Source organism: Sander lucioperca, chromosome 14, assembly GCF_008315115.2.
Source record: "Sander lucioperca isolate FBNREF2018 chromosome 14, SLUC_FBN_1.2, whole genome shotgun sequence".
Lineage (NCBI taxonomy): Eukaryota > Metazoa > Chordata > Actinopteri > Perciformes > Percidae > Sander > Sander lucioperca.
Genome location: NC_050186.1, coordinates 21154440 through 21178264, shown reverse-complemented (window position 1 = coordinate 21178264; position 23825 = coordinate 21154440). Strand labels below are relative to the sequence as shown.

Here is a 23825-nt window from a genome sequence, read left to right as displayed (position 1 = left end):
GTGTTATTTGTGTGTTGGATTGTTACGCCGGCATGTGAAAAACCACACCGCCCTTTGCTGAAATGCACACACAAGGCTGATCTTAACGTTCCAGCGGTCAGGAGGAGTCTGCTCTGCGGTGTTTGAGTGTGTGAGTGTTTGCCCTCAGCTGCAGCAGCACCACCACCGCTACCGTCACCACCACCGACCCTCTGAGTCTGAGGTTAGTCGGTGCGTGTGTGTGTATGTGTGTGTGTCGGACAGTGTGTCCCGCCTCCTGAGCTCTCCACACGTTGTGTCTGCTTGTGCAGATCTGCTGAGGTGACGTTTTTTTCTCACTAGCCCGTCCGGAGGAAGGGACATGGCAGTCGTTGCATATTTTCTTTTTAAACTCATCGTTGAGGCATCTGGCCCACAAGCCAAAATAATGACCCACAATTCTTTTTCTTCCTGAATGTCATTTGGGCTTTTGGGTTGTTTTTGTAGCCGTGGTGGTGGTGTGTCCCACTCCCTACCCCGCCTCTGTGTTAAAATGTGTGTATCTGTGTGTCAGTGTGGTATAAAGCAGTTTAAAGACTTTCTCTGTTGTTCTGTCTGATTGGGACAGAAGTGTATAAGTAAGGCAGCATCACGTCAGGTCAGTTGGTGTTTGGTTCCACACGGGTGGGGGACTTTTGAAAGATAAAGCAGGAGACTGGAAGGCAAAATGGGGTCGCTTCTTAAAGGGGAAAAGTCTGTCTCGACCCCACAGATGCTGGCCTGGAACCTCCAGACCAGAACTCTACTCCTCTTGTGCATGTTTTCAGTCTGTTTATGAGACCGGGGAAAGAGTGAGAAGGAGATTCATTCATCCTATCCATCTCTTTCTTTCCCCTGGGAAATGTCAGTCATAGTGCACAAACTCTACATAAGCCATGTTAGATGGACTTTTGATTAAAGAGTTGGTACACCCAAAATGCCCAATGATAGCAGTCCACCCTCTGTGAAACGGAGGAATATTGGTTCTGCTCCAGTTTCCCTGTGGCTGGTGTTATTTCTTCCCAGCCCCTGGGGTCTTTGGGCTGGGGGCCTTTTTGGAGATGGTGGGAATCTTGGAGGGTTTGGCCCCGGTACCGGGTCGGCGTGGGGTGTCCGAGGCATCAGAGCAGACGGAACGGGCGTCCTGCAGCTCTGATGCATCAGAGGCATCGCTGCCGCGGCGACTGCTGGCTCTGCTGCCCGCCCGGCTACCGGCTCGGCTGGTTGGCCCACTGGCTGTGGTTGTCCCTCGCTTCGGATCTAGCAGGAAGACAGCACGAAATGGGTTTAAAGTGCGAAATATGTGCAAATGCAATGTCTTGGTTTTGTCAAAAGCAAAGCATTCGTTTATAATGAATGACATGGTTTAAAGTTATTGCAACATCATTTTTATTGCAACCAACCAGATGGTCAAAGTTTTCAAGTATACACCAGTGACATATCTCAACATCTACTCGATAGATGTGCACACCATTTCGTACAGACGTGTTCTAGAGCTGTGCCAGAACGCCATGAGGTTCACATTTGTGGCTTTAAATGAAATGTCTTGACAATTATTGGATCAAAAGCCATGCCGTTTTTGTAATAAGTTTGATGACCTTTCAATTTTCATCTACTACCATCATCAGGTCTTTAATTTGTTTAATATATTGTTTTATGATCAAATAAGTTACCTGCAAAACTAACAGCAACCCATCAGCCTCAGCCTCAGCCTCAACTGTTATTTGGGTTTTATTGCTAATTAGTGAACGTTAACATGCTAACATGCTCACCTAACATGGTAAATATGATACCTGCTAAACATCAACATGTTAGCATTGTCTTTAGCATTTAGCTCAAAGCAATCTCTGTGTTAATTACAATTTAGCTTAAAGCAACCTCTGTGTCTAAGCCTCACAGAGCAGCTAGTCGGACATTCAATGAACATAAAAGGAGTTTACAGTACAAATGTGACCGTCGTCTCACCAGTTCGTGATGGTTTGCTGGCGTGTGTCGCTCCTCCGTTCTCTCCGGTTAGTGAGCCTCGGCTTGAGTGGAACGTCGGCCTCTTTAGTTTGGACCCCGACGTCGCTCCCTGCAGGAGAACACAGGATACATCAGCTGAGCATTAACTGACTCTGGAGGTCACGTTACTGATGTGCGTCACATTAGATACACACTAGTATTGCAAACACGGCATCATCATATCACTCCAAAACAAACAAACAGCACATCGCATCGCATATAAACATGGACACAACAAATGAAACCTATACACACAAAGGCATCCATGCAACTTCTACAAATATCACTGTGAAAGGTGTTATTTTCATTTTCTATATAAAAGAGAGTAAAGCATTGATCTAGGGCTGCAACTAATGATTCTCTTTTTATTATTGATTAATCTGCTGATTATTTTCTTGATTAATCATTCATTCTATAAAACAGTGAAAACAGTTAAAACCCAAACATATTCAGTTTACTCGACATAAAACAATGACCAGCAGCAAATCAAATGACAAGTGATAATTCTATGTAGGTTCATCACTTCTGTCACATTGTCATTTGATACAATGTTTTTATAAAAATAATTTATAGCTTTTTCAAACGACTTATAGCTGTTTTCAAACTAATAAGACTGGAAAGTATTCAACATCGAAACGTTTTTTTTACAATTATTTTCTGGACTGAATGTTATTTTAGCTTGGACTGCTTTTGAATACACTGTTTATAATATGTTCAAATGTCAAACTAAGACCTTGCATCTTCAAAATGTCATCTTTCAGGTTTTTGCTCGACCACATCATGTTTCTTCTCAAAGGTCGGAACATTTTCACGACCGTTAGGAGATGGTGTAATCTTTAACTCAAACATGGAAACCAATGAAACTGCAGGTTCAAAGTTTTCACATTACAGAACGGTGGTGTGTGGGGACCCGGGAGTGTGCGTTAGTGCATCAGCGCGTTCAGTGGGGTGGGGTTGGGTGGGACAGGTAGGTGGGTGGTTTGGGTGGGTGGGGTGAGTGTGTTACCTCGTGCCCAGGAGTGGTGTGGCTTTGACCGAGATCTGGGCAGCAGTGGCACTTGGCTGGTGTTGGAGTTTTACTGTGTGCCAGCCAGGGCTTGGCATAGTCACGCGAGTGAGTATTGGAGGACTGAAGGGAGGAAGGGAAGGGAGAAAGGAAGGAGGAAGGATGGATGGATGGATTGATGGAAGGAAGGAAGGGTGGAGGAGAGCAAAGCAGCAAAAGAAAGAAGCAAATGAAGGTGGGAAGGAGTTATGGAGGGAAGGGGAGCAGCGGTTGTATAGCGAGGAAGTGCAGCGCAGTGTATTTTTGTGTAAAGCAGATGATTTGATTTTCATTTTTTGTTTTGTTTTTTAAACAGTGAACCCAACAATGCAGGAATGACATTTTTGAAGGCAGGTTAGAAGGAATGGCAGGAACAAAGGGAGAAGGCACAAAGATGAAAGACAAAACAAAGAAACAAGAACAAAAAAATTCACAGTTAAGGATGTGGTGATTTTTGAGAACAACAGGAGGATGACAACAACAACTGAACAATGTATAACATAAACTCATAAAAACACACAAACACACACACAAAATGCATTCAGTCGGTCTCTCTCTCTCTCATACACAAACGTAACAGTGCTGACACGTCACTTGCATCACATGACGACAACACTAATGACTAAATGTAGTCTGGTTGACTTCTAACAATGAGCTATGAGTGTTTCTATTTGACATTACAGCCTCAAACACACAACAGAAGATGAGTGTGACAGAGTGTGCGTGCGCCAAAGACAGAGAAGGTTGTTCCTCGTCTCTTTATTTAGTTAAAAAGTCAGCATTTTTCACATATGCAATAGTGCTCCCAAAGAGACTGATGTGCATAATCGGTAAAGTCCCCTTTAATGCGACTAAATGAGGAATTTAATAAATGGATGGAAGTTTCGAGTGATCTTTCATTTTCTTTTCTTATTTTATTTTAATCTGCACAATCGTGTTGTGTCTCAGTGTTAAATAATGCTGTGTAAAGTGTCCTGTGTCATTTTCTTGACTTTGTTGAATTTGTCTTTAACCATGTTGTCTTCTGTGTTTTATCTCAGTGTGAACAAAAGTCCCCTGCAAGTTTTAAAAATTATGGCTGGTATTAAATTCAAGAAAAGTTAACAAAAGTTATTTATCCTTTACCTTATTAAAGGACAATTCCGGTTGGTTAGCTTACAACGCTAGTATTCGGGGCACAGGGAAAGTACAAACAAATTGCTATTTATACCACTAAAAAGGCTCATAATATCACCAAACTTCAACGGAAGCATAGTGAGGGTCCCTACATGTTAACCGAAGCATTGAGAACTTTGTAAGTGTACCGACAGTTTATTGAATGAAGAGCTGCGGGAGCTCCGTGAAAGGGCTACGAGAGAGAGAGCTATGCCGCAACAGAGCCTCGTACTTCTGGAAACTGGTGGTGTACCTGCGGACAGCTATGGCCACCGAACAGGAGTATCTGTGTTGCACGGAGTGGGACCTGTTACGTCGCAAAACACCCAAGAGACGCAGTGTTTTGTACAGTCTGAAGATTCCCCCGCTCTGATGAACAGGGAAACTTTTTTCCATGTCCCGAAAATAAATTGGAGACGGCGACCCAGACCGGAGGGACAAGATGGACAGTTATCCATTGAGTAAGTAAACTAGACAAGTTATGTTTTACATCGGTGCGATTATTTCAGATATATTGTGCAAATTGCTTTTGATTTTAGTTTGCATCGCCAGCTGTAAGTCATGACTGGTTTCCCGAAGTACAACAGAGTGGGTACACATCCGTTATTAACCCCTAGGTTCGTTTTGCGCCGGAATTGTCCTTTAAAGGCAGTGAAGTTTGGTTGTGTTCTGTAAAACTGATATGATTCATAACGTACTTCTATTCCTGTTCTGTCATTAATGCAGTGTAATGACTGGACATGAAGCAGAGAAACCTTTCATTGTATGTAGAAAATAATAAAACCTAAAATAACCGGATTTCAGACACCGTTGTAGGTCGATAAAATGAGATCCTGCCTCAACTCTATAATGTGTTCAGACTGATGTCAGCTCTTACCCTGGATGATGCAGAGGCTGTCGGTGTGGCGGGGGTGGAGGGAGCAGAGGGGAGGGAGGCGCCGCTGTGGGAGGCCGAGGAGGAGGAACGGGTGGGCGAGGCGTTGCGGGAGCCCGGTTTGGAGCGTCGACCTCGGGTGCGGAAGGCGGCCAGACCCTGAGAGGCTCCTTCAGGAAGGATGAACTTCTCCCTCAGCTCCAGGTTGGTGCGGCCACGGGCTGAAGAGAAACAGAGAGAGAAAAGACAAATGAGTTGGTTCGTTTGTGTCGGCTCACATATTTCCTCCAGCAGGGGGCATCAGAGGCAGCGAGCAGAGTGAGGGAGAGAGTCAGTGCTTCCTTGGCTGCAGACATGAGTCCGTGCATGTTTCATATTAGAGTGCACGTGAGCAGGGGCGGTGTTTGGAGGGGTGCGGTTGAGGGGTTCAGGGAGTCTTAAGTGCACTTTGGTTGAGTTGTTTTTAAGGGGAGTGTTTGGTTTGAGTGCAAAAGGAGTAAATTCATCAGTTCGATACGCAAAGAAAGTCAGCAGGTCATCCACGTTTGTGGACGCATTTTGGAGACACACTGTCATCACTGCAGACAAATTTATCAACCAACTCCAGTCCACAGCTCATTGTTCTCTTTTCACATATTTTCTTGTTCGTCGCCAGAGAAAACATTTTTGGCACTACAGAGATAATTTTCTCAACAAGTGAGAATTAAAAAGCTGCTAACAGAGTGCGGATTGTATATTTAAAGGAATAGTTCAACATTTTGGAAAAATATGCTCATTTGTTTTCCTCCCGAGAATTAAAGCTCACCAAAAAGGTTATCACCGCGGCTGGCCAAAAAATAGTCCAGCACATATTCCATTGTACGTACACAATTGGTGTATGGAGGGCATGGCGAGGAATGTCCGGGTTTTTCTCCAGAAGTAAGAAAACTTCATTCAAAAGCTCAATGACATTGGTAACAATGCTATTAACTAAAAATCCAGCCTTTGAACAGAGCCTTTCTCAACAGTATGTCATGTGACTTGTCTTATTAAGATAAGAATGATAGATCTTTTTTTAAAATAACCTAATATTGTATATTTTATTTATTTCAGTTTTTTAGCAGCCATTAACGAACACCATTTCCCATAAGCCCTAGACCTTTGCGGCCTAAGCATAATGGCTCAACAGATGAGTCCACAGGCGATTCGAGGGACCTGGCTGTAATAACAGCAGGACAGAGAAGACTGAATGCTGTAGAAGATTTTAATCAGCAGAGATTGTAGCAGAGAAAAATTACTTTAGAAGAGAGCGTTGGTGAATTTTTGACGAAACAAAGTTACGATGGCCTAAGTACCCGCGTTAGTAAATTTTCATGGGGGTTGTAGTTTTTCTGTGCTCATTGAGTAATAGTTTACTTTATCAACATTTCGAAGGTTTTCTTTCCCGATAGCAAGTGCTGTCGTGGAAGCCAGTTTGTCTTAGAGTATGTAAAGGTAACTCCTGAAACACGCTGATTTTTCTTTCAGAAAGACCTATGACGGAAATGCTAAATGAGAGATTGAGCTTGAGGTGATGTCATGATGTTGGCTCTCCCAAAAAGTCGAACCATTCCTTTAAGCAACGGCAAGTGTTTCCAATTTTGTGAAAAATGTCGCACACACTTTCATTGCGTATTTGCTTAAAAACATCTGAGGTCGGCGGGAGCAAAAAGCACAGCCTCTCTTCTCTCGTTTTTCAAGAAGCTCTCCCATTTGAATTCATTTTCACTTCTTGCTGCGAAGGAGCATCTCAGCTGCTGTGTATACACAGCATGTGTATAAATATACAGCATGTGGAGGTCATGCCTGGTTTATGCTTAGCGGGAGAGAGCCCAGAGATTCAGGGTTTCCCCCTTCTTCAAAAGACACTCAGCAACATTCTCGTACAAAAAGTAGTGCAGCAGCCCCAGCAGACAACAACAAGCCTGGAGAAGCCAGCCACAAAGAGAGAGAGAGAGAGAGAGAGAGAGAGAGAGAGAGAGAGAGAGAGAGAGAGAGAGTTGAAAAAGGAACAAGAAATAAAGAGACAGTAAAGACAGATTTAGAGTGGGTGTAAAAGAAACAAAATGAAAGTGAAAAATAGTGTAAAAAGAGTCAAAGAAGAGAAAGAGGGAGGAGAAGAAGGCTGCAGCTAGCCGTAGCAGCAGTGCAACTCTTAGCCTCATGGCCATCGTCCCTAGCAACCTAACAGCAAGGCCGGTCAATTAAAATGGGTGCACCCTGCAATTACGTCCCCCCTTAGCGCCAGCCAGCCAGGTGCACCCTGTAATTGTGTCTCCCACCAACCAGCCATCACATTTAAAGGAGCCGCGTTGGAAGCCAGCGTTATTAGAAACCCAGGCTGGCCACGCCCAGGTCTTAGACACTCACTGTCTCTGTGAAGCATGTTTAAGAATTTTTACTTTTTTACACTAACAGAAAAAAAGAAGATACATGTAAGTAGCATTCATTGTAACATGAAAACACGACTATTTTAACTATTTAGTTCTCAAGTTTTATATGTTACGTCTTCTTTTCTGCTGAGCATCTCCATCCATGTTTCTTTAATTGTAAAATTCAACCATCTTTAATTAATGAATTCTACAAATCTATTTTTACATTTTTAGACTAGGGGTTGGCCAAATCCTGCTTTGTTGTGAGTGAGAAAAGCATGACGCACATGTGGCACACAGACAAGACTGACATCAATGCCTTAACACACAGACCTGACCACAGTTAGAAACGGTACTGACACACACACACACACACACACACACAGACACACACACACACGCAGCTGTGGATAAGATGGAGACTGACAGCTGGACGGACGGATGGATGGAGAGTGAAAGAGATGGAGTGACAGAGGAGCCGAGAGAGAGAGAGAAAGTGTAGATACCTCGGCAGCAGAAATAGCCAGGAGTGACTGCCACTAAGAGACACAAGAGACAATGTGAAATAACAGCAAGGTCATGGTGGAATGAAGAGAGTCTCACACACATTAAAATATCACTTCTTGGAAACACACTCGTGCGCGCACGCACACACACACACACACACACACACACACACACACACACACACACACACATACACACACAGGCACTGCTTTTGGAGTTGAGACTGTCAAAAATCACTCCATCCACACACTCACACGGATCATAAACACAAACAGTCAACCAATGGGGGTCTGGACGAGTGTCAGTGACCCCTGAAAAGTGTTTTAAAAAAACAGGTCAGGATATCAGAGTTTGCATGAGCGGCAACAGCCGGGAGAGGGGAGGTCAGGAGAGAGGAAAAGCAGAACAGTGGGGAGACATTACGTTAGTCTGGTGATCACAGTCAGCAAGGCACAGCAACAAGGCCAAACCAACAAACCAAAGAAGAAGAAGAAGAAGATGAGGATAATCGGAGAGAGAACAAGAAAAAAGCAACAGAGAGGAAGAAAAGAGAAGAGATCTGAAAGAGAGTCCAGGAGAGATAGAAAAAGAGAGTTAGCAAAACTGACGGGGCGGAGAAAAGACAGGCAGTTAGGAGAGAGTGAAAGCGTAACAGATAGAGGAGAAGTCCAACCTATACGAGATGAGATGGAGCTACTGGAATCGGAGCGGAGAATCTTAAGTCCTGGATGTTGCACTGGGGAAAGAGAAAAAGGGAGGGAGGGAGGAAGAGAGAGGGGGAGGAAGAGAACTGAGGACCATGCACCATGCAATACTACTGTTTTATCTGAAAGAGAATGAAATAAGTAAGACAGGACAGAGGCCGAGGGGAGAGAGAGAGAGAGAGAGAGAGAGAGAGAGAGAGAGAGAGAGAGAGAGAGAGAGAGAGAGAGAGAGAGAATCGGCCGTGCATATACAGAAATCAAACGTGATCTCATTGAGGACGGGAGAGAGATTTCAGAAATAAGAGATGGAGAGAGAAACAAAGAAACCAAATGTAGACGGCACTTGAAGGAAACACTGGAGAGAGAAAGTGAGAGGGGGGCAGCGTTTCACTGCATCACCTGCTGACAGACAACTTGACAAAAGTCAGTTTTGTCAGTGTGTTTTCCTTCCGCTGACTCCACTGATCTGTATGTTGTCACTCACTTATGCTTGGTGGTGTAAATATGTCAAGAGCTCAGTGCAGGAGGCACCTTTGGAGGTGTGTTTGCTTTTGTAAAGAGTAAAGTGAGGGTGTGTTTGTGTCAGTGCTAGAGCGCGGACGATATTATTTGATGTCTGACAGATATCCACCTTCCACAATGTACCCCATACATTTCGATTACAATTGTTCTCGGCATGCATACATTGAAAATATTTATCTGGCTTGTGCATTTGTAGGCCCATGGAGCTAAATCTAAAGTTAGTGACTCCCTGGCTTAAAGGTTTTCCAGATTTGTTGCTCTTTATTGGACTTGTTGGCTCAAATTTGTGTGTGAGTGTTTGTGACACACACAGTTTAAAAAAAAAAAAGTTTTACGATTCTTTTTTTATTGCAATGGAAAAAAAAGACATGGATCAAAAATGTAAAAAATTAAATCTGCCACAAAACTAAAATCTGCCACAAAAATCCATTACCAGTCGGGCTCTAGTAAATGCATCTGAATTAAAGAAAGTGAGACAGAGGAGAAAGAAGGTGTGTCTGTGTGTGTGTGTGCGTGTGTGTGTGTGTGTGTGTGTGTGTGTGTGTGCACGTGTGTGTTGTGTGTAAACAAGACTCACCTCTGCATGGATCATTTTTGACCAGGAACTCGTCCAGAGCCATCCAACCACCTCCGACTCTCACCATCACCGTGCTGCGCAGAATCCTCACCAGACGCAGCTGCTGAGAGTCACCGAACTGACGGGGATCAAAACATAAAGCAGGAAGGGACGAAGAGAAATGAGGAGAAAAGAGGGCAAGAGATACGTGAACGGAGTAGAAAACAGAAGAGAGGACGAGGGAGGAGTAGAAAAAGTAGAACGGGTAGAAAGAAAGGGAGAAGGGAAAAGAGAGAATCAGAAAAAGGAGACAAAATCAGTGAGTAAAATAATAGTTGATATATCGATTGATGTTTTGAAGTTTTAGTTGAATCACAGTATCACACCAAGCAGCCCATGTACCAAATCTGAACAGACGATCTGTTGTACTTCATGCAATGACTCAAAAAAAAAAAAACATGCACTGAAAGAATTAAAGAGTCAATCTGATGATTCTCAGCCTGGTTCACCCAGCCACCCAAATATAAGCATTATCATCACAGTAGAAATCACGAGTATGTTTGTGTTCAGTCGAAAAGTTTTGTTCAAACTGCTGAGCAAAGCAGAACTCCAAAGCGATACCAGCACAGAAGAAATGTTCTGGATCTCTCTCCAAGCAGCTTGATTTGATTCCCAGCTTCAGTCCACAGCACACTATATATCACCTAACCACTAATCACCACTTCAGCCATGTCACTGTCGCCTACTTCACATTGTGCAATTTGTCACTCTCAACACCAAACAAATCACAGCGGGAACACATCTGGACGGTGAAACCTGCTTACACATTGCAAAGCCACAATGGAGTGCTTCCCCTGTTTTAAATATTTTTTTTTAATATGGAAAAATACTTTTTTGTAAGCGTGTGAAAGCAGAAAGGACAACACTCCATTGGTGGGGAATACAGGAAGCAGATTTCACACATCCAATCACAGCAGCGGGAGCGTCACTTTACCTGGTTTCCGAGGAAGAACTACAATAAAATCCAGTAGACACGGAGCACAGGAACACAAGGAGAAAGAAACAGAGCAGGAGTGAAACAACATGTACTGACAACTGAAGTTTGTAATGTATGAATGGATACCATTTATGTGTGTTCAAGATCTTCTAAAAAAGAATTACATTTCACTGTGTATTTCTGTTATCTGAGCTCAGAATTAGTTGTGTAAGCAAAAAGATGCAGCGGACATGAATGCCTGTGGATGTTATGAAAGTGCTTTTTAAAACTGCCAGTCGATGACGGTAAGATGGAGGTAAAGACAGTGGCAGTGAAGAAAAGTGAAGCCAGACAAGACAGACAACCAATGTGACAACAACATATTGGTGTGGTATTAGTATCCCCAGTGTCCTGCAGTCAGACGCTGGATATCATTACCCAGTGGATAATGATGGCGTGAACACACATACTGTAGTAGTGGTAGTGATGGGCGAGCCTGTAAGTATGCTGCTGAAAACTATCAACAACCGCTGTAAAATGCTGCACAGATACACACAGACTGCTGGGAGAACAATCAAAATCACTCTAGTTCCAATAGGTTTTAAACAACTTTCATATTCCTACAAAATCAAACCTGAATGCCTGAACAGTCCTTGGGGCTGTATTTGATGATGCCAACAAGGTGTTAACATCTTGCTTGTATTTTAATAGGCTTGGAAATGTGGTAGACATATTATTTATATATACAGTATAATGTATATTATGTACATATTATATTATGTAAATCAGATAATTGAACCACTTTTGCGTAGTAGTTCGATTATTCCACAGGTTTAGTAACAAGTCACCCTGTCAGGAATGAGATTTATTTTAGTTAAAATAAATAAAAATGTCACTCTCCAACTTTCACTAATAATAATGAACTGTGGTCGTTGCCATTATTTAATTTGATTTATTAAAATGGCAGTGAAGAAAAGATAAACAAAGAGCTGAATATGAGCATCAAATTACCTCAGAGATCATTAGTTAAGTTGGACTAAAACGTCTTTAAACTGGCTTGGTTTGAACGCCCCCCGATAGCAGTGCCAGAGCTCTGTCTCTTTCATACCCAGCAGCCCGGTTGTGTGTCTATGCAGTTAACAGGGTTTTGTTAATGTTTTGGTGATGATAAAGAAGGCTCAGCTGACAATCCTGGAGGGCTGTGAGATGTTATTAACACGTTATACATCAATGTTATCATGACATGTTACGATATGTTAAGATACAGCCAATTTTTAATACACCACGAGATCATGATGTGAGATGAAAACACAAGAGAAAATGCTGTGAAGTTATGCTGAGAAGTTAATTGTTGCCTGCTGGACAATTGAAGACAAAGCCAGTTAATAATAAACCGTTAATCAGAACTGGGTCAAACGGTGTTTGCAAAGTAACTCTTAATCATAGCGTAAACGTGTATTCTTCTTCTTACAAGTAAAGCAGAACTATGGACTTAATAGTAACTTCATAAAGAATTGAATCTGACTTTGGACTTTATTCTTTGAAACAGCACATGCAGGTCATGTACTGTTGACTTGAGTGTCAGTCGCAGCAAACTCAAACTAAGTCGACCTGTTGATCCTGTCTGCTAGTCTAAGAATGAAGTTTAAAAAATAGCCAACAATCATTTTAGGGCTGCAACTAACGATTATTTTCATAATCGATTAATCTGTCGATTATTTTCTCGATTAATCGATTAGTTGTTTGATCTATAAAAATGTCAAAACATGGTGAAAAATGTGGATCAGTGTTTCCCAAAGCCTAAGAGGACGTCCTCAAATGTCTTGTTTTGTCCAAAACTCAAAGATATTCAGTTTACTGTCACAAAGGAGAGAAGAAACTAGAAGATTTAACAAGCTGGAATCAGAGAAATTGTATTTTTTTTAATAAAAAAATGACTCAAACGATTAATCGATTATCAAAATAGTTGCCGATTAATTTAATAGTAGACAACTAAACGATTAATCGATTCATCGTTGCACCTCTAAATCATTTGCGAATCCCTTTGACCCAGGTCTGTTAACATTTAGCAATCAATGAATTGCAATGAACATTAACAATTCATCTTTTATAGTATCTTAAGTATACATTACAGTTTGGAACTTATTCTCTAAATAATATTAAACTGAACCAAAGACTGAGCTGAACTTACCCGGTATTTGTTCTCTCCTATCTGCTCCACTTGGAACCTCTTGGCACATTTACACTGAGCCACCTGCCGAGTCACCTGCACAACAAACAAAAGACATGTCAGTGAATGCATTCAGACTACTAACCATGCATCAGGCCGTTACTGGGCCGGTCCAATGGCTGACTGGTTCTCCCGTGGCTGGTAGCTCACTGTTCTTTGCCCCAATAACGCACCGTACACATCTTCACATTGGCATAGCTTATTTCCATGTATTTTACTTCTGATTTCCCTTACCTCATCCTCTATCTTATCAGCGTCAGTGGTAGGTCTGTAGGCGTCCTTGTTGGGGTGCAGAGCAGCAACAAACTCGTAGTAGTCAATGTAACCGTCTCCGTCTCTGTCAAAGATGTCTGCCACTGCTGTCATCTCCAGCTTACTGGTGGGAAACTCTACACACACACACACACACACACACACACACACACACACACACACCAGAAATTCATATAAGTTCAAGTTTATTGTCATGTGCATTTAAAAGTACAAAGTACAGAGAGAATGCAATGAAATGTGTTTTGCCCTGGCCCTCTCTTCTCATAAAAACTATAAATATATAAATATAATTTAAATAAAATATAATAAAATGACCTGAATAAAGTAGTACAATCTAATATGTTGTAGCAACCTAGAAACTATCACAGCCATAACAGAAATAGATAATAATAAAAACATCATATAATGTCTTTATAACTGTCTAAACAAGTCGACCCCCAACCAAACACGTCGTTAGATAACCTACTTGATGCCAGGATGCCGTCGATAAACTCCTGGCGCGTGATCTTTCCATCTTGGTCCTTGTCGATGCGTCTGAAGAAGTCCATGACGCGAGACTTCTTATGGTTCATCCAGCGCATGTACTTTTTCCTCCACACATCAAAGTCAAAGTTGGCAAACTCTTTGAGCTGAAAATGGAGAGACAGTCCTGTGATACTTTTCACGTCATAGTGACAGAAAGAATGAGTCTGAGTGTGTAAGTAATGTCAAACTATTGCCAGTTACTGTATCTTCAGAAAGTCAAAGCTTTCACTGACCAGGACACTGTCGATATTGGGATTTAACTAATTACAATAGGTACATATTTAAATGTAGGCCTATTCATGATGTATTGACAAGAAAGTTACCTCCTCCAGTCTGTCCAGACCATCATTGAGTTTGCGCTGGCGGTCAAGAGCCAGCAGCCAAACTTGCTGCCACCTGGCACAGAGCTGGTTGAGCCGTGGGTTTCCTCCGGAGAGCTGCATGGCTGCCTGCTGCTGCTGTTGCTGCTGCTGGTGTTTGCCTGCGGAGGAAGCAGAGAGTTAACAAATCATCTCTGTTACTTCTGATAAACCTTCTGTAGCGAATGCACTCACGCTATCGTCAAAAAGAGTGGGAGATGATAATATTTGTGCATCAAAAGGTAAACACAGGTGACTTACGAGCTCCTCTCCTCTCAGCCAGGCTGCTGGGAGGCTCAGCTGGTTTTCTTTTGTAGGTCTTCGTCACTTTGTCAACATCTGGCTGCTTCCTAGTCATCTCCTCCATAAACATCTGAGAACAACAAACGCCAGCAGTGAGTAAGCAAGCAAAGTTGGACAACACAACTGTTAATGGACAGCACAAACACAGGCAGCTCTAAGGGATGCATTGTAAAGACCTAAAACCCCAGACTATGTTTGCCCACAAACATGTGATGCGACAGGGAAGCCCACCTGGTGTTCTGTGATGAGTGTTTTGAGTTGTGGGATGTCCTGAGGAAGCGGCTCTGTGTCTTTCTGGACCAATGTGGTCTCAGCAAACTGTAGCCATGACAACAGCTCCTCCAGCAGGTTGGCGTTGTTGAGCACCTCGGTCAGAGCCGTCTCCAGCCGCTGCTCGTGCTGTTTGGCCCACGTCAGCACCTGTAGAGCGAAGGGTGCTGATTAACATAAGAAATGTCCATCTTGTTTTCATCATGTTATTCGCACATGTACCTAGTTAAAATATGTCCCTAGGTAAATAAAGGTTAAGAGGAGGTCAATAAATGTAGGTCTTCCAAAATCTCAAACCCTAAAAGCTAAAATGTTGAAAAGACAACGTTTAAAAACAATAGTTAACCTAAGATGTTTTATATCTGGAGGACAAAAATGGTCCATCTTCTAAATAAAAACAGGAAACCTAAGCCCCGCCCTCGCCTCCTTACCTCCTCGAAGCGTGCCCTGATGATGGTTATCCAGTGTTTGATGGTGGTGATGGAGTCCGGGTGACAAACAGTCAGGATGCTCTCTCCCATGCCAGCAGCCTTGTTGACATCCGTCCTCTTGTCCTCCACGGTGCCCATGAAGTCACGATGTGTGTGCAGCAGCGCCTGCAGAGTCTCTGCCTCTTCGGGAAGGACGCCACGGAAACGAAGCGTCTGCTCCGCCTCAGAGAGCCACTCCAGGAGCATCTGTATCGCCGTACGAAACTCCTCCGCCTGATGGAAGAAAAGGTCATTGGAAAGAAGACAGGGCGAGATCTTTAATAGTGTCCTGTGCATTTCTGACAAGCATTGATGTTTAAGGAAATAAAACGTTAAATCAATTCAATTCATAACAGCAGTTATCTCAGGACATTTACAGACAGAGTAGGTCTAGACCCCACTTTAAAGAGACACAACAATTCCCCCAAGAACAAGCATGAGCAATCAATTTGAATCCGCAGTGCAGCTTCCTCTCTGACCTGTTTGAGGGCCTGCTGGAGGCGGGTTTGCTTTGTGACCGACAGAGCGCACACTGTATCCCAGCGGTTGCTGAGCTCCTGAAGCTGAACTTTGACCCACGCCGTGTCATCGCGGCCGGTATCCATCAGGTCCCGAGCTGAGCGCTTCAGAGCCTGAACACTGCTGGTTCTCTTACCCAGCTCTTTTTGGAAAGCCTGCAGGTTTAGACATCAGTACTGTCAGACTTAGAATGTTCTGTGATATTATCATCCTCTCATACATATTTATTTTCTGAATGCATTCTCAAAAACTTATCCTTTTTTTTTGTTCTTTGATGGAATTTGATTTGTATGATTGTGTGTTATTTTTGTGTTTTATTTAATCTTTTTCCTCTTTTCTCTTTGAAAGTAGGTTGATTGTTCGAGATAGATAAATAAACTAAACTAAGGAGTACAGTTCTGTTTACACACCTTATGTGAGTCCATGAGGTTGGACACCAGATCCAGATCTCCATTGACAGGCTGGTCTTCAGCCAGCTGGGGCTCTACCCGGTACAACCAGTCCACCAGGGCCTGCAGAGCCTCTGCAAACTGGCCTGAGAACAGCAGAGCCTCCTCCAGTTTGTGTTGTCTGGATGGAGGAGAGAAGACAAGCAGCTGTTAATTATATCCCATATGAACATACCCATCTGTAATGAATAGTTTGGGGAAAGCCAGTTTCAATGTCCACCCCCACCCTCCTCTTTACCTCTCCACGCTCTTGCCACAGACGGTGTCCCACTTGTCGCGGACCTCTCCCACCAGGTGGTCTAGTTTCTGGGTGTCTGCAGGCAGCTGAGCCTTGTCCCTCATGGCCCGCCCAGACCTCACTGTAGTGTCGTAAACCGGCTGCTTCGACCCCAGCGCTTTCTGGAACTCCTGGAGAGGCGAGAATGGAAAGGAAAGAAAGAGATTTTTAGATGGGAACACAACTTAATAAAAGATTTTTAGAAATTTAGAAATACAGAGTGTGCATAATAATTGCCTCGCAGTACCTTGTGTTTGGCCAGTTGTACTTTGATCTTGTCCGGCTCGTTGGAGATCTCCAGCTCGGAGTCCAGTCTTTTCTCTGCTTCTTCTAGCCAGTCTGTCAGCTTCCTCCAGGCCTCGTGGAACTGAAGAAAGAGAGTTACAGAGTTTCAGTTTGATATTCCACTACATCAGTGTTTCCCAAACCTTTCTTCAGACTTTCAACCTCCAGCTAAATATCCCCCCACTCTTATGTGAATTGTTGTTTTTCCCGCCTAACCCCCTATGTCACTTTGCGAACCCCAGTTTGGATACCAATGCACTACATACATATTCTCTAGCTGTAAGAAGCCAAAATTGATTGAGCTCTTTGCTAAAAAATAAAATCAGATATTCACAATCTGGATTTATGATCATTTACAGTGTAAATAGTTACCTTAAAAGTATCAAATTTCACCAAGAATGACTATCAATGAGTTTAATTGCAGAAGCAGTATAACTTTATATTTCACAATTGCTACCAACCAATAGCAGAGACATTAAAGTCTTAAGTCACATTGCCCACACAGACATTACATTTATTGTAAATTTCAACTAGTTTTAATGTTGTCAGTGTAGTCACAGTGTGCCCTTGGTCTTCATCAGCATTTTATCACCCTTTAGTATAACCACTTCAGTACCTGTTTGGCACGTTTTCGGGCCTCATCGAGGTGTCGGCCACGGTCCAGTGACCTCTGGACCAGCTTGTCCCAGCGGGCCTGGACGCTGAGCAGCAGGTTTTTAATAAGAACAACGTCCTGCTTCAGGCTGGCAAAGCGAAGCTGAGAGCCGGCCTTCTCCAGAGCCAGGACCTGCTCTCTGTGGGTGTTCACCTCATTCACAAATACCTGGGCAGACAGACAAGAAAAGGGAAAAATGTAACATCTTAAAGTGCTCATATTATGCTCATTTTCAGGTTCATAATTGTATTTAGAGGTTATATCAGAATAGGTTTACATGGTTTACTTTTCAAAAAACACCATATTGTGTTGTACTGCACATTGCTGCAGCTCCCCTTTTCACCCTGTGTGTTGAGCTCTCTGTTTTAGCTACAGAGTGAGGCATCTCACTTCTCTACCATCTTTGTTGGGAGTCGCACATGCGCAGTACCTAGGTAAGGACTACTAGCCAGTCAGAAGCAGAGTATGAGGGAGTGCCACGCTAGCAGCTAGGCGAGCATTATAACGTGTTACAAAGTGACGCACGTTCGTCACGGAAGTAAAGGCTGGACTACAATAGAGCTGTTTGGAGCAGTTTGTGAACAGTGTTTTCTGTTGGAGATGGTAAGTCCCTTTGGTGGGGACTTTGGGCTTTTTCACTTTGTAAACCTATTACATGCACAAAAAAAGATATATAACACAATAAAGGAAAGGGAAAAATCCAAAAAGCATAATATGAGCACTTTAAAGGTATAGTAAGTGATATTAATCCAATACACTTTTTGTCAAATTCAGGGAATATCTCCTCACGGTCACCTAGCTCTCTATTTTCTATGTGCGCTGAAAGAAAATCTGGTGTTAATACACAGCCCTGGCTGTGTAAATGGAAAACAAACAGAAAGGAGTGCACGAGCCACAAAACACTATTCCAGCCAATCAGCAACATTTGATGAATGTGCCGGCCGGCCAGTAGTTATCTGTCCGTGTATCTGGGAGGCAGAGCTTCTGAAGCTTCTGTATTTGTTTGGCAGTTGAGTTCAAATATTAACAGTCTTTGCGCAGCATTGCTTACTGCACCATTAACTACGTTTCTAGTAACTGTTCAGTACCTTGTGCTCATCAATCTGGAAGAGGACAGTGTCCAGCATGAGGCTGGGGGGCTGGGCCATGTTCAGGGTCTGTTCAGCCTGGGTCAGCCAGTTGATGGTGTCCTGCAGGGAGGTCTGGAAACCTGTTGCCAAGGAAACGGCCTCATCCAACTTTGCCTGGAAAGATCAGTTTAAAATTAAAAACACACCAATAAATCATCGAAAGCCAGTGGGATAATATAAGTCGATAGGACGGAGCAATCAAAACATTCTCCTCGTGTCACAGTCTTACCCTGCGGTCGTCCATCTTGGTGTTGAAGCTGGCCCACTTGTTCTGCAGCATGGCCAGGTTCTGCTGGGTCTGGGTGGTACCGGGTCCTGCTTCCTCTCCTCCACGAGCCAGCAGCATGGACTCCCCTTGATCCAGCAGGCGGTGGTACTGTTCTCCTCGCTGAGTCAGCTGGCTCTGAAGCTCCTGCAGACAGAGACCACACAAATGTGAATCGATACTCTGGCTAAAAGGTGAGCGAGTTGTTGTGTCTCACTGGTTGGTTGAGAACAATGGAAGCTATTAAAAGATTCATAGTCGCCATATACCAAATGACTCTCTGTGTGAATAGAAGAGCATGTGTAAGCTAATACTCTGAGCATCTGCTCCTTGCACCTAACCCTAATTCAATTATGTTGGATTTTCAAACATTTCTTCTTGCAAGTTTAATACCAAATGAAGCAGATGTGCAGAAGAGACATACATGGCGAATGAGGTTTACACCTATAAAGTCTATGTGCATTGTAATGTGATTCTCTGTTACCATGTGTTGCTGTAGCTGCTCTCTGGCTGTTTCAGGGAGACCTCCTGTCGGCTTGGCGGCAGACAGCTGGCTCTCCGTCCTCCTCAGCCACTGGAGGAACTCCTCCAACTCGCCATGGAAACCTTCAGCCTACACAGAAACAGGTGGGGGAGGGGGAGAAGCAGGTATACATTCATTATTTTAACTGCACATTAGGATACCATGAAAATATTGCCACCATAGCTGCTATTATTGTATTCACTACTACTGTTGCTGTTAATGCTGCTTTTAATCATAATACCATTGTATTGGTGTAGCAATACTTCCACCACTACTGCAGCCATGCATAAAATATGAAAGTAAAAACTCTCAGTATGACATCTATAAAGTGTTCCAGTGTGTTTCCTTTCTTCCTTAGAACAAAGACAGGGTTGTCATTGTGATTCAACAGGACTAAGATCTACTGAGCAGAAGTCTCTCTTTCTAACTCCACTGTACCTGCTGCAGGGCGGCCTCCAGTAGCTTCTGCCGCTCCTGGCTCTTGAGCAGGAGGCTCTCCCAGCCCTGGTTGAGTTTATCCAGCTGATCCCTCAGGTGGCTGGCCTCGTCACCAGGAGACGACTCCAGCAGCTCAGCGCCCGCACCGTTCACATTCTCCACAGTTGCATGATGGGATAGGACATCATTACGCAAAACCTGGGTCAGAGAGGAGGGAGAGAGACATTTTTTAAACAGAATTCGATTTGAATGTTGAGATGCAACACGTAGTGCATGCAAGAGCTGAACAGACGGTTTGGGATGTTAAAATAACATAAGAGGCCAACATTTATTGTGTGTGACTCTCCAAAGAGAAGAAAAGAAACCACATTAGGGCTACAGGACATGAATGGGTTTCATAAGCACAAAATATCACCGGCCAACAATGTGACAGCAAATTCAGTTAAAGATTCAAACTCTTTTAAAGAAACAGCCTGTCTTTATTTACAATGTCAGCCAAACCAAAAAGAAGCAGTCACAACATAAGGAGACGGATGAGAATTCTCAGTTGTTGTTGTTTTTTCAAGTTGTAATGAACGGAGACGTACGTGGTGTTTAGCCAGCTCGATTTCGATGGCCTTGGGGTCAGAGCTGATTGGTCGCTGTGTGTCCAGAGTGGTGTGTGTGTGGTTCAGCCAGGCCTGCAGCTCAGACAGGGCATGCTGGAACTGACCCAGGGCCAGCAGGGCAGCCTCAAGCTTGTGCTGTGGTGGAAGAAAGACAGAAGTTTGAGCTTAAAAATAGGAACGCAAATATTTGGACTGTAATGAAAAGCAGCTGTATACATGCAATCCTCCAGAATGCCAATGAAGACCAACATCGTCAACTCCCAAGGGAAACAGAGAGGTGAGAGCAGGAGGTCAGCTACAGAATAATGTCTCCCTGAGGCAGTTTTTGTTTCAGTGTGTTACTCAGTGATGTAGATTCTAACTCTTTAGCCACACTGCTGCCATTTATTTGCCTTATTACCTGTCTGTGGGTGATTTTATCCCCCAGGTTTTCCCAGAGGTGTCGGAGCTCAGTCAGTGGCTCCTGGATCATGTCCCTGTCTGTCTGGTCTGACACCTTCTTCAACAGCAGCTCCCCCTGGTGGCACAGCTTCTCCATGTCAATCTGTTGCTGGTAAACCTCCACCTTGTACTGCTGCTCAGGGTGAATGGAGGGATGAGAGGAGAGAAGAGAAGTGCTTCGTTAGTTCTTGATACATATCTGACCCTAGGTTACCTAAAAATTAAATTAAAACAATTTGAGGAATCTGAACATTTAGCATCAACTGTATATGGATTAGTAACATTTTACAGCAAATCCAGCAATGCAAACTTTCCACCAAAGAGAATTATTATTGACCCTGAGGTATTTAACTGCTTAAATGACTAACAATAGTAGTACAGCTCATGCAAGAGATTATATAAAAACTGATTTTGTGTGTAAAATGTGCTCATGAATGAGTCATTTCTTAAAAATTAAGGAGTAAAAAATTGGATTCTTGCCAACCTTGAGCTCTTCAATCTGCTGTTTGACAGTTCCCAGATCAGTTCCCACAGTCGACATGTCACACAGCTTAATCACTGCATTGTCCAGGTAGTCAAACATAGACTGGAAATGATACAGAAAAAATAGCTCACATCAACAGGATCACAGTTACTACATATCACCATGAAATGTTTGGATTTGAAGTTGGTGCCAAGACAAAACTAAAACACTAGCTCAGTGACGTATGATTTGGCCCGGTTAACTATAGACTAACGATGATGCACAAACCTGCAGTGCGTCCTGATACTGCACAGACGCTGTCATGGCCTCCTCCAGTCTCTCCATCCTCTCTCTCCACGTGCGGTTCAGACCCTCCCAGGCAGCATTCATCTGGGAGGAAGACAGAGGAATTATGTTAGTGGGTCAACATGTAGTAGAGCTCTACAAATCAAAAAAACAAAGCAAATAATGGCTTTTATCACAAGAACACCGTATTGATTTCTCACCTCATCGATGGTCTTCTTGACTTCAGGTTTCTCGGTTTCTCCACAGGCAAAGATAAGGTCAGCTCCGAGGGTCCTGACAAACTCCAGCTCCTCCCTCAGACCATCCGTCTCTGCCTTAATGGCCTGGTGGAAGGATAGAGAGACATTGTATGGAGTACAGACAGTGCATTTCTGCCAGAATCTCGTCTAATAGCTCTTCTGTTTCTCTGCCTACTGTTTATCGCTATTAACTCCCTCCCTCATGGTCCTACATACCTCAGCAGCCTCAATCTGTTGTTTGATGAGTGAAGGGTCCACGCCAGGGTCCTCCAGCTCTTTCACGATATCTTGGGAGTCTCGGAGCGTGCTCAGTAGCGCCGCCACGTCGGCCCAGAACTTTCCAGCCAGGTCCAAGACGTCGTTCAGCTTCCCCTCCCTCTCCTCGGCCCGCTGCCGGATCTCATCCCACGTGGTGCGCAGGCGTAGGAGGCGGCTACGAACGGCTGGAGGGGAGAGCAGTCAGAGTTTAAACAGGCTGGTAAAGAAAAGTTGGTGGCATCTCACTGGGCATACTGGAAAAATAATCTTCTCGGTCATTCTTTGTGTAATGTAAAGAAGTAATAATAATGTTTTCTTTGTTTGAATTTTGCCATCTAGTGTCCAGAACTGGTAAGTCGAGTGTCTCATCAGCCTACTCCCACTATCGCTGCACAGTGAGGCCTTTCATTTTCATGAAGCGTGAAAGGCTGGAGGGTATCAAAGCATGAAATTATTTAGAGGGCAAAATAACAAAGACGCGTTGTGTGTGTGTGTGTGTGTGTGTGTGTGTGTGTGTGTGTGTGTGTGTGTGTGTGTGTGTGTGTTCTGTCTCACCACGTGGTGGCGTTGGAAGAAATATGCAGAGCTTCACTGCTGAATCTGTTTTATTTCAGGATTTGACAATGTCTTCCCGCTGGCTTTGTGCCAGCCAAACAGTGACTTACTTTGGCCAGTTGATTGATAGTTCAGTCAGTGAACTAGTTGGACAGGAGCCTAAAATAAGACTTTAATATTTTTCCACCCAGATTACAGAAGCCTGTTATGTGTGCCTCTCTGTTGTGTGTGTGTGTGTGTGTTTTGTTTGATTGTGTAATGTTTTGATCCAGGTATAGCCAGTGTTTTCCATTTGAAATGAAAAAGCAACTATCATAGGCACACTCTGAATGCCTACAACAAGAGTTGGCCGCACTGTTTAGTTATTTCGCTGTTTAGTTGGAAGCCATTTCCCCCTTTAACTGCTGGCACATGTACAGCAGCTCAACAAGTGCAAAAACTGTGAATCTAAAATGAATTATTAAAAAAAAAAACATACGCTTTTAACAGAGATTATTCATGTTTAACACATGGACTGTATTTCACTTTGAATGTTATTTGTCTGTCATTCCCTGTCAGACACATCCCTGCCACTCACCCTGAGCAGCAGGATCGTCGTGAGCAGCTCGTCCGATGAGCTCTTCTCCTCGGGCGCAGAGGGCGGAGAAGCTCGGCAGCAGTTTGTCCAGCTCCAGCCCCTGGGCTCGGTGCTCCGCCAGCTGCTCCCTGATCTTCTCCACCTCCGCGGCCACCGGAGGAGGCTGCCGCAGCCGCTGGACCGCCCCCTCCAGGGTCTCCAACAAGGGGTCCATCTTGTCGTGAAACTGTGGACGGAAAGAGAGTTGGAAGAAAGTATTATGAGGAGGAGGAGGAGGAGAGAGTGTATTGAGGGGGCTGGGTTAGGGTTTTTGATAGCTGGGTGACATTTTGAAAGTGGGAAAATACTGAGATATTATGTGGGTGGTCAGCCATCTGTGGCAGACTGCATTCACTTTTTTTTTTATAATAAATTTTACATCAGATTTCAACAGGGGGTGTAAGACAGCTGTACAGTTCTTCTACAGTATTACATATCTCAGTGTTGCACCTTCAGCATGTCATCCAGGTTGTATAACAAAGCTGGTCTTGATCTACCACACAAGAGGGAGCCCCTAATCACAAAGTTCAGTCCAGAGACATTATAGACTAGAGAGCAAAGACGGTACAATTTCTAGTGAGGTGAGGCTTTTTTAGGCATCTGAGGGAAATCAAAATTGCTTGATCACTACATAACAC

General features: G+C 43.6%; 1 protein-coding gene across 35 annotated transcripts in view; it reads right to left on the bottom strand.

Annotated features, from left to right (window-relative positions):
* Positions 1–452: 452 nt before the first annotated feature.
* macf1a (microtubule actin crosslinking factor 1a) overlaps positions 453–23825 on the bottom strand; it is a 240862-nt gene continuing 217489 nt past the window's right edge. For 19 of the 35 annotated variants that reach the window (XM_031295606.2, XM_031295608.2, XM_031295609.2 and 16 more), the window contains 31 exons: positions 23149–23374; positions 21975–22201; positions 21720–21842; positions 21502–21603; positions 21235–21336; positions 20710–20883; positions 20289–20444; positions 19702–19899; positions 19225–19353; positions 18705–18887; positions 18434–18589; positions 17307–17513; positions 16653–16772; positions 16367–16536; positions 16090–16249; positions 15640–15834; positions 15122–15394; positions 14652–14840; positions 14379–14490; positions 14082–14239; positions 13700–13862; positions 13195–13349; positions 12922–12996; positions 10749–10766; positions 9776–9893; positions 8646–8708; positions 7972–8004; positions 5079–5296; positions 3008–3130; positions 1963–2071; positions 453–1257 (listed from right to left, as the gene is read on the bottom strand). In XM_031295606.2, the coding sequence (XP_031151466.1) occupies positions 1010–1257; positions 1963–2071; positions 3008–3130; positions 5079–5296; positions 7972–8004; positions 8646–8708; positions 9776–9893; positions 10749–10766; positions 12922–12996; positions 13195–13349; positions 13700–13862; positions 14082–14239; positions 14379–14490; positions 14652–14840; positions 15122–15394; positions 15640–15834; positions 16090–16249; positions 16367–16536; positions 16653–16772; positions 17307–17513; positions 18434–18589; positions 18705–18887; positions 19225–19353; positions 19702–19899; positions 20289–20444; positions 20710–20883; positions 21235–21336; positions 21502–21603; positions 21720–21842; positions 21975–22201; positions 23149–23374 (4683 nt within the window). In that variant the 3' untranslated portion in view covers positions 453–1009. The remainder of the gene's footprint in view (positions 1258–1962; positions 2072–3007; positions 3131–5078; positions 5297–7971; positions 8005–8645; positions 8709–9775; positions 9894–10748; positions 10767–12921; positions 12997–13194; positions 13350–13699; positions 13863–14081; positions 14240–14378; positions 14491–14651; positions 14841–15121; positions 15395–15639; positions 15835–16089; positions 16250–16366; positions 16537–16652; positions 16773–17306; positions 17514–18433; positions 18590–18704; positions 18888–19224; positions 19354–19701; positions 19900–20288; positions 20445–20709; positions 20884–21234; positions 21337–21501; positions 21604–21719; positions 21843–21974; positions 22202–23148; positions 23375–23825) is intronic. The other 16 variants (XM_035991437.1, XM_031295618.2, XM_031295600.2 and 13 more) reach the window with 9 other exon arrangements.